Source organism: Balaenoptera physalus, assembly GCF_965194825.1.
Source record: "Balaenoptera physalus genome assembly, chromosome: 17".
In the NCBI taxonomy this organism is placed as follows: domain Eukaryota; kingdom Metazoa; phylum Chordata; class Mammalia; order Artiodactyla; family Balaenopteridae; genus Balaenoptera; species Balaenoptera physalus.
In genome coordinates this window covers 18,946,336-18,958,670 of record NC_138895.1, presented here as the reverse complement: position 1 = coordinate 18,958,670, position 12,335 = coordinate 18,946,336, and the positions used below count along the sequence as shown (strand labels likewise).

The following is a 12,335-nucleotide window of genomic DNA, read 5'->3' as shown; positions in this document are numbered from 1 at the left end:
AGGTGTTCAAACAGATACCTCAAAATCAGAAACACCTGGAACAATCACATTAGCAGTAAGAGAAGAGCCAGTAAGTACTGTGACTTTATTTTTTTAATACACCTCAAAGGAATTTGGTTAGGACGTAAAGAAATATACCACTTAAAGACAGATGAATCTGCACAGATTAAGAGGAGAAAATCAATCCAGATCATCTGGCTCAGATGTTATAAAATAGCAGTAAACAGATATTTACAGTGGGTTTAAATAGTTAACTCACTTCTTAGTGGTCTCCTAGTAGACTGCTTCCATCCCTTTCTTTAATATACTGGTGTTAATAAAACGGCAGTCGCCACCTTTTTATATATGTTTCTCCATTGTTTTAGAAACAGCATCTTCCTGTTGATTTGAGGGATCAACAGGCTTCTAGGCAAGAGAGACTAAAAGAAATGTTCTAAATTCTAAGTCTCGAAATTTATATTGTCTTGGTAAAGAGTTTTTCACATTGGTTTCTGTTTATCAAGCTGGATAAGTAGCACCCTGCACAACACGTGTCCAATACCTGTTTGGTTCCAGTGAAGGTGATATAATATTGGAACCCGCAGGGCATTAGTGTGACTACATGAACAAGGTAAGTCACAGTGAATAGAAGACCAAGTGTCCGTGTATTCTAAAAGCTAGGAACTGGGCTATAATAAAGGATGGGAGAATGAAAAGGAAATGACAGGATTTTTTTTTTTTTTTCCTGCAAAGAATGAAGACAGTAAAAGGCCATGTTAACAAGACTCAGGTTTTAGGAGCGAGAGCTTAGGGAGGGGGCCCAGTCCGGTTGCTGAGTGATTGAGTTTATCACAGGGTGACTTCTGTACTAGTTCAACTCCAAGGGAGGTAACCAGTGATAATGGGTGTCTTCTTTTGTGTGCATCCTTTCTAAACCTCTGGGTGGGATTTAAATCATTTAATACGTATGTGTATTTTATCAGGAAAGGGAAATTTTCCATTTTTTTGCAGTAGGAATAAACGCTCTTCTGGAAACTCACACGCGTTAGCAGCTACCTGTTCTAGGGTGTGAGAGCTGGGGAGGGGATTCAGCCACCCAGGAGGGATCATCTTTTTCCTCCCCAGCAGTGAAGCTATTGGGAGCAAGCAGCTCAGCAGTCAGGAGACGGTGCAGCCTCACGTAGCAGCCCTGGGCTTGAGCTGCTTTGGAAGCAGACAGACTTGCTGTTATCTGCAGACGGTCATTTTTTGATTCTGTTGTTAATTCTGTTGGGGAATAGGGTCCCCTGTAGCTTGCTATTAGGTGTTAACAAGAGGTAAATGATATGGGAGGTCGTCTCAATTTTCCAGGCTAAATGGTTTTAAAAGCCTTTTATGATGTGAAAGCATTTGAGAGGGGAAAGCATATTGTGGGAAAATGTAATTCCACCCTTTCTTAGCTAAAACAGCTTCATGTAAGCAAGTTGTCTGCCAGCAATGAATATATCACAGTAGCACGAGATGACAAGGGGTCTGTCTGAGACAGGAGCTAAGGGCGGCGGCTGCAATCCCCTTTGACCCGCAGCCAACACTTCCTTCGGCAACTGTATAGAGAGCCTTTTCTGTAGTGAGTATTATTGATCTTCTCATGGCAGCATAACTCATGCTTTCCACTCTGCATTTACAGGATGATCAAATCAGATAAGACATTTCTGAAAGGGCTTTCAAGTACTTTTTCTGAGTCAGGCTGCTTGTTTAATTTACATATCTCAGATACAAATGTTCCCTTTGTTTGGAATGGATGTGTCTTGTATAGTTGTTAACCCTGGGGAAAAAAGGATGTCTGTCATAGCTTATATTTCGAACACTTGCATAGTAAGTTACCTCTTTTCAGGAGCTGGCGGTATTTTCAGATATTTCCCATCTTAGTTCAGTCTTATACTTTTAGTTCAAAACTGTATTATTCTATAGTTTAGTTTAAAACTACAGAAAAAAACGTAGCCATGTAGGATGGCTTTATCACCCAAAGGGCTAAGTCGTAACACATAAGGAAAAGCATACAAATGGACGTGTATGAATGTGTATGGAGATAATTGCGTAGTACCCAGAAACCTAACTTGCCATGAGTATGAGTGACACAGTGAGTTGTCCCCCAAGAACTTAGAAATGAGCTTGCCCTCTGGGAGTTAAAATGAGCCCATGAGACTGCACAGAAGTGTATAAAGTGATCACAAGTGATAGCATGGCTATAGTACAGCAAGATTTCCTTGTAACCTGATTGAGTGTATTGAAACCTCTAAAGACTTGGTCACCCAAAGTAGTATAGAAAAAAGAGTCACAGAGGCAAAAATAGGCAGTGCCCATCCAAATGCTATCTAGAGGAGAGCAAACCCATGGCCCAAAACCTTGGAGTACTGCAGTTGCATTGGCAAGGACGTTTCTGTTATGGGGAAGAATGCAGGGAACTGTTGCCAGCTGTGTATGGCGTTCCTGGCAAGATCATCCGAGTGAGGAAATGGATGCATCAGGTTAGCTCAGCATGATGCCATTAGATACTTGATTCATCTCATGCCTCTGTCTTGATTCCACATCCACCACTCACCTTCTCATTTTCGTTGAGCTTCTCGTGGAGGTCTGCCAACAGGGAGAGCACGCACTGGCGGTTATCAGTGCAAGTCTCAGGCCTTGGTGACATTTACCTTGCTCATTGTAAACTGATGAATTGGTCTTCTGGCGTCAACCATCAGTCTTGTGAGCTTTGGTGATGTGAGTCTGCCCCAAGGGATGGCTCTACTTCAAAGTGCTGATGAAATTGGGTTTTTAAGCCAGGAAAGCTGAGATGAGACTTTGGATGATCACTGAGGAGGTAGTGGGGAGTTGGACATGGTGGAGAATGATTGGGAAACTATATGTGTGGCTCATTTCCCCACTGTTTCAATTTCCTTTCCATCAAGATGCTTATTTTGTTTTTAATTTCCAGTGATGTTTATCCATTGTGGGGGGGGTCACTGGTCATGGGTTGAAAAAGAGAATGTGGTAAATGTATTACTTAGGGCCCTCTTGCCAGGTGGCCTAGGCAGCACCCTCAACGAGCTTTGTCTTTCTGTGTGTAAGCGTGTGTATTCGTCAGCTTGGGCTGCTAAAACAAAGCACCATGGGCTGCGTGGCGTACATGATAGACATTTATTTCTCGTAGTTCTGGAGGCTGGAAGTCCAAGATCAGGGTGCCAGCATGGTTGGGTTCTGGTGATGCCCATCTTCCTGGCTCACAGATGGCCTTTCCCCAGTGCATGCACCTGGAGAGAGAGAACTCTGGTGTCTCTTCCTCTTTTCATAAGAGCATTAAGCCCATCGTGAGAGTCTCACCCTCGTGAACTAAGCTATCTCCCAAAGGCCACACCTCCAATAACATCACATTGGGGGTTAGGGCTTCAACATATGAATTTGTGAGGGGCAGGGAGACAAACAGGGTGTAACACACACACACACACAGTGTGCTGATTACTTAAAGTGAAGTCTTTTAGTATAGATTATCTTGAGACAATGTTAACTAAGCTCACACTTCTGGTATGGATTAAGAAGTCTTAAGAATTGTCCGTGCCTATCGTTAATATGTAATATTTTTGGTGAAGAAAAAAGAAGCATCCTGGAATAGATGCCTTCTAAACTCACTTTCCAGACGCAAAATTCTGAATAAATTTTTTTCATAGAAAAAGGAAAACTGAATAGTCCACTAGCTGACGTGAAATTAATTAATTCATGGGTTTGCTGGTTATTCTTAACACTCTTTCCAGTGTATCCCGTTCCACACATGTGTGTATTGAAAGCCCACCATGTGCAAGGGGCCCTGGGCTGGGTGTCCCACGGCTTGCAGACAAGAGTGCTGTGGCTGTGTTCTCAGAAGTTGCGGTATTGTTACCAATGGGACTCTAAAGTCCTCTGGGAATGTAGCATTCTTTCCACATAGAATATAAAAGGGATCCTGCTATCGGTTTTATAATTGTTTAAAAATCTTTCCATCTGGTCTTCTTTTTCTGATTGGCAGTCTCCGTAGAAAAATCCTACTTTCTATTTAATGACTTCTGATGTTGCTACAAAGCATTTGCCATCAGCACTGCCCTGGTAGACATTTGTTTGGAGGAGTCTCCGTGGTGCTTCCTCTGCCCACAGCCGTTGCCCTGAGGCTCAGCTATGAAGAACTAGCTGAACGCCCTGCTGTTTCCATCCGCCGTTCATGCCAGCTGTAACGCGTAACCTTTCCGTGTGGGTGCATGACACGTGCTCAGTGTTGTTGTTTCGTGTTGTGTGGCATGTCAGTGAGCAGGTGACCCGTCTCTGACTTCTTCCCAATACAAATCCCCAGGGGAAAAAAAAATCCCTTAGGATTTAGAAATACTGTCTGTAAAAACAGACAAAAACGCTGACTTGAACAACTATCAACACTTCTCATAATTTCCCTCCTTGGTGATATTCTGACTAGTCTTTTTAATGAACTGCTGCATCTCATCAACTTTATGCTGCTGGCATTGCAACACTGACACACATTACTACACAGACAAGTAGTAGTCACACCGTGTGCCTTCCAAGAAACTTGTCCAGGAAAAACTTCTGCCCTCTGCATTATACTAAATATCTTGTTTTAAAAGCACTTAATCTTACTCTGTAAAATCTAAGTGTATATCCTCATTTAGCTGGCCAGTCCCCAGTTGACTACGCCATGTTGGAACCATTTCCAGCTGGATGCAGGTAAGGAAGGCTGGAGCTGGGTTTACCTCTAGTCCACATACTTTTTGCCATGCTTTAATTTTTTTTTTAATTAATTTTTTTTTTTTTGAGTCAGAAGTCTTTTATTTCATGGTCTCACCCAGGTGCTTTTTCTTCATTTATTTTTATTTTATTTTTAATTTTTATTTTATATTGGAGTATAGTTGATTAACAATGTTGTTAGTTTCAGGTGTACAGCAGAGTGATTCAGTTATACATATACATGTATCTATTCTTTTTCAAGTTCTTTACCCATTTAGGTTATTACAGAATATTGAGTGGAGTTCCTTGTGCTGTAAGAACAGTAGGTTCTTGTTGGTTATCTATTTTATTTTATTTATTTATTTTAATTTTTATTATTTTTTTATTATTTATTTTTGGCTGCGTTGGGTCTTCGTTGCTGTGCGCAGGCTTTCTCTAGTTGTGGTGAGCGGGGGCTACTCTTCGTTGCGGTGCACAGGCATCTCATTGCAGTGGCTTCTCTTGTGGAGCACAGGCTTTAGGCATGTGGGCTTCAGTAGTTGCAGCACGCGGGCTCAGTAGTTGCAGCATGCAGGTCCTAGAGCACACGGGCTTCAGTAGTTGTGGCGTGCGGGCTCTAGAGCGAAAGCTCAGTAGTAGAGCACATGGGCTTAGTTGCTCTGCAGCATGTGGGATCTTCCTGGACCAGGGATTGGAACCCATGTCCCCTGCATTGGCACCCATGTCCCCTGCATTGGCAGGTGGATTCTTAACTGCACCACCAGGGAAGTCCCTGGTTTTCTATTTTAAATACAGCAGTGTTTACATGTCAATCCCAAATTTGCCATGCTTTTAAATGCCAATACTGGGTACATGAGAGTTACCTGGAGCATTTGTTAAACATCAAGATTTCTAGGCTTCGATTCATACTTATTAAATTCTCTGGGAATCGCACCCCAGGTACCTCTGATGGGAAGCAAATGTGGAGCGACTGCTTTGGAGTGCCTTTATTCCCTTATCCAGCCAATTTTTAACGCATAATAAAGCTGGGAGGGATTTTTTCATCTGAAAGGTGGTACTAGTAAATTCTTTGAGCTCAGCAGATTTTGAATATCATTAGAAACCCTGTAGATAAATCTGAATTGAATACGCTTGAAAACCATGTCTTAGGAGATGGGCACAAGAAATGCCTTTCCTAAGACATTTAAGACAGGAAAACTGTCCAAAGGAGCAATGCATGAGATTTCTAAAGATCTAAAGGAGTGGTTAGACCGGTATTTGAGAGTTAATAAACATAATAAATACATTCAATGGAATCCAAAATAAAGCTTCGTAAGTCCGTTACTACAAAATCCTTCAACAGCCAAATCATTCTCTGCTTGGCCTATTAATGATAGCATAAATTAAGAGGTAGGCAGAGTTCTACTTACTCTTTACAAAGAGCATTTGAAACTGTGCTTTGTGTTCAGGTATTGTAAGTCTTTGATCTTTTTCCAGATAACTAAAGCATATCACTTTTTTAAAAATTATTTTTCTTGGACCCGCTATTACTGAATTGCCTGAGTTTCCTCCCAAATAAACGATCTCTTGTCACTGTTAGTGTTTCAGCCGTCTCATCCTTTGCTGGCAGCTGTCACTTGCTGGGATCTGTCAAAGCAGCTCCCATTTCAGCTTCTAATCTGCTCTCTGCAGTAAACGCAGGTGAGACCAGTGGTTACCCAGATAAATCCTGAACTTGTGTCACTGTTAGGGTCTCACATTTTCAAAATGGAGCACATAGGCTTTATGACAGCTTTATTTCTCGTGGTTCAGTGACTGTCTTCTCCTTCCAGCATCAGGAATGTATAACTAGTCATGTTTGCCAGAGATTATTTTTTCCCGTTCTTTTCTGTTGTGTGTATTTAAACATTAGCTTTTAATATGACTTAATCTTAAGATAGAAGGATTTGCAAAATTAACTTTTGCACTTACCCCTTAAGATTGAAGACATTAAAAGTACTTCGTAATTTGTGTTTTAGAGTTAGGTGGCTTAAATGAAAAATGATTGGCTCTAAGTCTTGACTATTAATTACTTTTGCACGGAACACTTACTACCATGCCTAGATGGGTATTTCAGTAATGCTGTGAAATTGGATAACAGGGAAGCACAAATGAAACCAAGTCTGATGAAATCTGGGGTAGAGGGGTGGGAGAAAAAACAGCACACTGCAGAGGAGGGGTTGTGTGTAGATGAGGGGCTTCTCCATGAAAGGCCAGTATGAATGTTCTTCACGGGTCTTTGAAAGTAGGGACAAGCCTGTTGATGAAGAATGTCACTTTCTGGTGCTGCTGATGCTTCTTTCTCTTGGTGGTATGTCCCAGTCACAACACCAAGGAAGAATCCAGAAACAAAGACAGCACCTTTTGAATCATTGCAGTTGCCTCTTTTTCTTCACTCAAGTGAGATACATCTCTCTGTGCCAAGAATTCATACTGCCATTTTTGATGGAGGATGTAAAAGAAAATTGCCAATTTTTTTTAAAGGGGGTACTTAACCAAGTTTAGAAAGGAAATCTCAATTGTCAGCAATCTTGACCTGTTTGGGAAATTTGAACCCTCTTTGGCTTTATCTTCTGGAGGATGGAATGTGAGATAATGCTCTTTTTATGCTTTTGGCCCTGAGTACAAGCTATAAATGTGGGTTCTTGGGGATTCTCATTTCTGGGCTTAGTATATTCCATGTTGCATTATATTTTATCTTAAGGATACACAAGAGCAGTGTGACTTTGGGTTTTTCAGCTGCTACAGCTGTTTCCATATCAGTAAAATCAGGATATTGCCTGCTTCCTAAGATTTTGGTGAGGCTTTACATTTTGGAAAATGCCTTGTATAATAAATGGCAGTCTCACAACAGTAAATTATTATTCAGACCATCATGGGAAGAGCAATTACAAGTCGGTGGTATGTAATATTTTTATTTACCTTTTTGAAATTTTTTATTTTTACACAACTTTTAAAGGTTATTTTCTATTTACAGTTATTACAAGATATTGGCTACATTCCCCTTGTTGTACAATACATCCTTGAGCCTATCCTACACCCAGGAGCTCTTCTACTCCCCCACCTTATATTGCCCCTCCCTCCCTCCCCACTGGTACCCACTAGTTTGTTCTCTGTGTATCTGTGAGTCTGCTGCTTTTTTGTTATATTCCCTAGTTGGTTGTATCTTTTAGATTCCATAAGTGACCTCATACAGTATTTGTCTTTCTCTGACTTATTTCACTTAGCATAATGCCCTCCAGGTCCATCCATGTTGCTGCACATGGGAAAATGTCATTCTTTTTTATGTCTGAGTAGTAGTCCACGTGTGTGTGTATAAAACCTCTTCTTTATCCATTCATCTGTTGATGGAGGCAGTATGTGTTTTTAACAATTTTCAGGATAATTGTTCTTCAGCCCCTCTGGGCTGAGAGGTAGGAGTAGAGAGAGGAAGGGAAGCGAACAGATGCAGTGCTCTGGAGTTGACAAGAGCTGGTCAGCTCCTGTAAGCAAGTTGGTGGGTGATTTCTTCCTTGGATACTCCAGAGATGACATTGTCAGCTCCTGCCCATTTGCAGGGAAGAGGGCCAGCTGGACTGTGTGACCTTGACTTGACTTCCTGTGATGAAAAATGGCTGATGGGTGAAGTGGTGGCCAGAGGATGCGCAGGACCTGGTTACTGGGGAGGGGCTGAGGGGCAAAGTGCCTAGAAAGAAGGGCACTGCCTTGGAGCATGTCTCTGACCACTGGCCACCTTAAGCGCTCACTGCTGGTACCATCTTGTGATGCACATTCTCCCCACTCCCCCCAAAATCTGCCCATAAAATAACAATGGCACCAGGGTCCCTTTTTTTTAAGTGAAATTTTTTTCTGTTTATGAAAATAACATATGATTGTTACACAATTCTAAAGTACTCAGAAAAAGAAAAAAAAAATCCTGAGACTACAGAGCCAAAGACAACTGCCTTGTCTTGACTTTGATGCCTGCAGAAACGCTGCTGATGCAAATCCAGGCTGTGAAGGGACTCCGAGTAAGTTATCTTATAAAGTGTAACCTAAAGCTCAGAAGTCGTTCCTAACTAGGCAGTTTAAAAGCTCCTTTGATGAAGGGTCATTAAAAATATGTTGTCTGCATGTTCTCCACCTACAGTGTAGATACTTTATTAAACATTAGTATATTTAAGTGTTCTAATATATTACATATTAAACATACGAGTCGGTTTATTTTTGTATATGAGTGTATACTCTGTATTTTAGTTATACCGTGTACATTTGAACGTTCAGATTAATTACGGTGCTGTCTCCAGTGCTCCATCCATGTGAATTCTGCCTCTGTATTCTACCAGCAGCAAAAATCAGGACTGTTTAACTTTTGTGGCTATCACAGTAGTGTAAATAATGGTATATATTAACTTAAAAACTTTTCATCAGTAAATAATCTTTTCTCCCAGGGAATGAAACATCCTTATGCTTAGTCAAAGCCTCATAAATATGTTTAAAACAAAAAGAGAAAAGGCTAAGCTGATTTAGCAAAAAAATATATGAGTAGCCATGAGGAACAAGCCTTTATGCCTTATTTTTTTTTTTTAATCACCTTCCCTTGTGTTGTCCCCTTTCTCCCCAGGCCCAGATTATGTCAAACAGAGATTTCAGGAAGGTGTAGATGCTAAAGAAAATCCAGAAGAAAAGGTCCCGGAAAAGCCACCTACACCAAAGGAATCTCCTCATTTTTATCGCAAAGGCACGACACCCCCAGGGTCTCCCGAGGCAAGTCCCAAACAAGGCGGCTCTCCCTCCCCAGAGCCCTTGAAGAAGCAGAATCCCAGCTCAGGGGCAAGACTCAACCAAGACAAAAGGAGTGCAGCCAAGGAGCAGGTGACGGCCACCGTCAATAAGCCCTTGACCTCCAAGGCTCCCACGAAGGAGGTGGGAGCGGCTGTGCCCCACTCCAGGTACTCTGGCCGCCACCACGTCCCTAACCCCAGTAACGGGGAGCTGCACACCCAGTACCACGGCTACTACGTGAAACTGAACGCCCCCCAGTACCCCCCGGAGGACGTGGAGGAGGAGGAAGGGCCAAGCCAGTCTTCCTCGGCGCCGGTGCACAAGCCATCGCCCAACAAATGGAGTCCCCCTACATCTGTGACAAAACCAGTTGCCAAAGAAAGCAAAGCTGAGCCAAAAGCTAAGAAGTCTGAACTTGCTATACCAAAGAATCCAGCAAGCAGCGATTCGTGCCCTTCTGTGGAAAAAGAAGCCAATTCGGTAAGTTGTGCGACACGTGTTTTTCTCTCCCTTTGCTCCTTTTGGTTCTTTCAGGTGGCAGCGTGGGGCGTCTGCGCCTTGATGATGACGATTTGCACCTAGGCTAGCAAAAGTCCCCGGGAGCACCGGGCTGTGTAGAGTAGAGCCTAGCACTGGGAGCTTGAGCCACGATGGGCTCTCGGGCAGAAATTCCTCTGTGCTCACTCGGCCACCCTTAGGCTTCATGCAGGTAGGCTGACGTGACTAGCTTGTTGCAGCTCCACTTTTACAAGCCTTTACCAGCATTTCTTGGTGAGCTTCATGGTAGCTGTTGAATTCCCTGGCGGTCCAGTGGTTAGGACTCTGCACTTTTGTTCCCGGTGGATTTAAGGTTCTTTCTTCGTTGTGAAGGATTTCGGAGATAAAGTGATAGATTTATTTAGAGAGAAACACACTCCACAGACAGAGTGTGGGCCATCTTGGAAGGCAAGAGGCTTCGAAATATGGGGTGGTTCATTTTTATGGGCTGGTAATTTCATAGGCTAATGAGTGGGAGGATTATTCCAACTTTTGGGGAAGGGGTGGGGATTTCCAGGAATTGGGTCACCGCCTACTTTTTGACCTTTTATGGTTGGCCTCAAAACTGTCATGGTGCTGGTGGGTGTGTCATTTAGCGTATGGTAATATATTACAATGAGCATATAATGAGGCTCAAGGTCTTCTGGAAGTCAAATCTTCTGCCATCTTGGACCTAGTTGGTTCTAACCAGTCTTTGTCATGTACTATGGCTATATCATTCTTTTAAAGGTTGTGCCCTGCCCCCTTCTGTCCTGTTTCACTTTCATTGCTGAGGGCTGGGGTTCGATCCCTGGTCAGAGAACTGAGATCCCACAAGCCATGAGGCACCACCAAAAAAAGGACCACAATGGTAGCTGTCTTATTAGCTCTGGCTGCTATAACAAAACTACCCTAGACTGGGTGGTCTAAATAGCAAACATTTATTTCTCACAGTTCTGAAGGCTCAGGAGTCCCAAGATCAAGGCACCAGCAGATTCAGTGTCTGGTGAGAACCCACTTACTTCCTGGTCCATAGACCACAGGCCATGTTCTCCCTGTGTCCTCACAGGACTGAGAGGAAACAAGCTCTCTGGCGTCTCTCCTTGGAAGGGCACTTATCCCATCCTGAGGGCTCCACGCTCATGACCTGATTCTCTCCCAAAGGTCCCACCTCCATATACCATCACATTGGGGGTTAGGGCTTCAGTGGATGAATTTGGGAGCAGGGGTAGATCCAAACATGCAGTCCATAACAATAGCTAATTCTGAGGGCTGGGAAGTAATCACGGCCCACCAGCCCCTGCCACTGTGCTCTAACCCGGAGGAGGGCTCCACTGCCATTTGCTAAGTCCTTAACCTGCCTTTTGACTCTGCACCCACAATGGTCAGCATCTTTAGACAAAAGAACATCTTTTCTAGCTATTATGAATTATTCTCATAAATAGTGTGGATTTCATTTAATGGCCAGGCTTTGCAGCTAGAACTTTTTCTTTCCCATATGAGAAGTGAAATTTTTCAACTGTTTAAGAAAACCACTTTGGTCTTCTAACTCCTCTGAGTGTCTGTCAGTGCTCCTAAAATTTCAGTTTTCTGGTAGATGCTAGTTTTATTATGAGTCTGGAGCATTTAAGGTTTTTGTTATTCAACCAGAAAGCTTTCAGTTATTGATAAATATCAACATCCTCATTCAATGAGATTTGTTAATGATAAAAGGAATTAGTATTTTTGTCAAATTCTGTAGAATTTATAAAATCTGAAGCTAAGTAATTTTTGATAAAAAGCTGACTGATCTGTTGACTTAGTCATATGCCTTTGGAAAAGACTGTAATTTAGGGAGGAAGCCATAGCCGACCCAGTATTTACTAGTAATTTCAGAAACATATTTGCATAAAGGTGTGGATTAATATTTAAAGGTGTGGATTAATATTTTGGCCATCAATACAACCATCAATTTCTTTAAGAAAAATTTTTCTTACTGTTCTATCTACTCATAGGGTTAAACATTGAAATTCATTTTTTAATTAACTTACATTTGAAATTTCTTAGGTTTATTTTGCTAATATGTATCAACACAGGTTCCCACCTTTTTAAAATTCTCACCATTTTAATTATCTAAATATAAATAAATCGGGTTAACATGATTAACTTTCTGAGAGTCAACCTCCATATAGGTAAATGGTTTTCAAAACAATAATTTTGAGACTGTTCAGTGAGCATTCATCTTTTAACACTGGTATGTCAGTATCCTGATATTATAACTGTATGCTAATATCATCACTACTGAATTTGTTAAATGTGATAACTCACTTCTCATTTGGCTTTCAGCATTTACA

At 41.9% G+C, this 12,335-nt stretch overlaps 1 protein-coding gene across 5 annotated transcripts in view; it reads left to right on the top strand.

The window, feature by feature from the left end:
• Nucleotides 1–12,335, top strand: part of JPH1 (junctophilin 1) — a 79,869-nt gene that overhangs the window by 60,117 nt on the left and 7,417 nt on the right. For 4 of the 5 annotated variants that reach the window (XM_082432584.1, XM_082432581.1, XM_082432583.1 and 1 more), the window contains exon 4: nucleotides 9,326–9,966. In XM_082432584.1, coding sequence (XP_082288710.1) covers nucleotides 9,326–9,966 — 641 coding nt within the window. Of the gene's footprint in view, nucleotides 1–9,325; nucleotides 9,967–12,335 lie in introns of those variants that run through there. The other variant, XM_082432586.1, reaches the window with a different exon arrangement.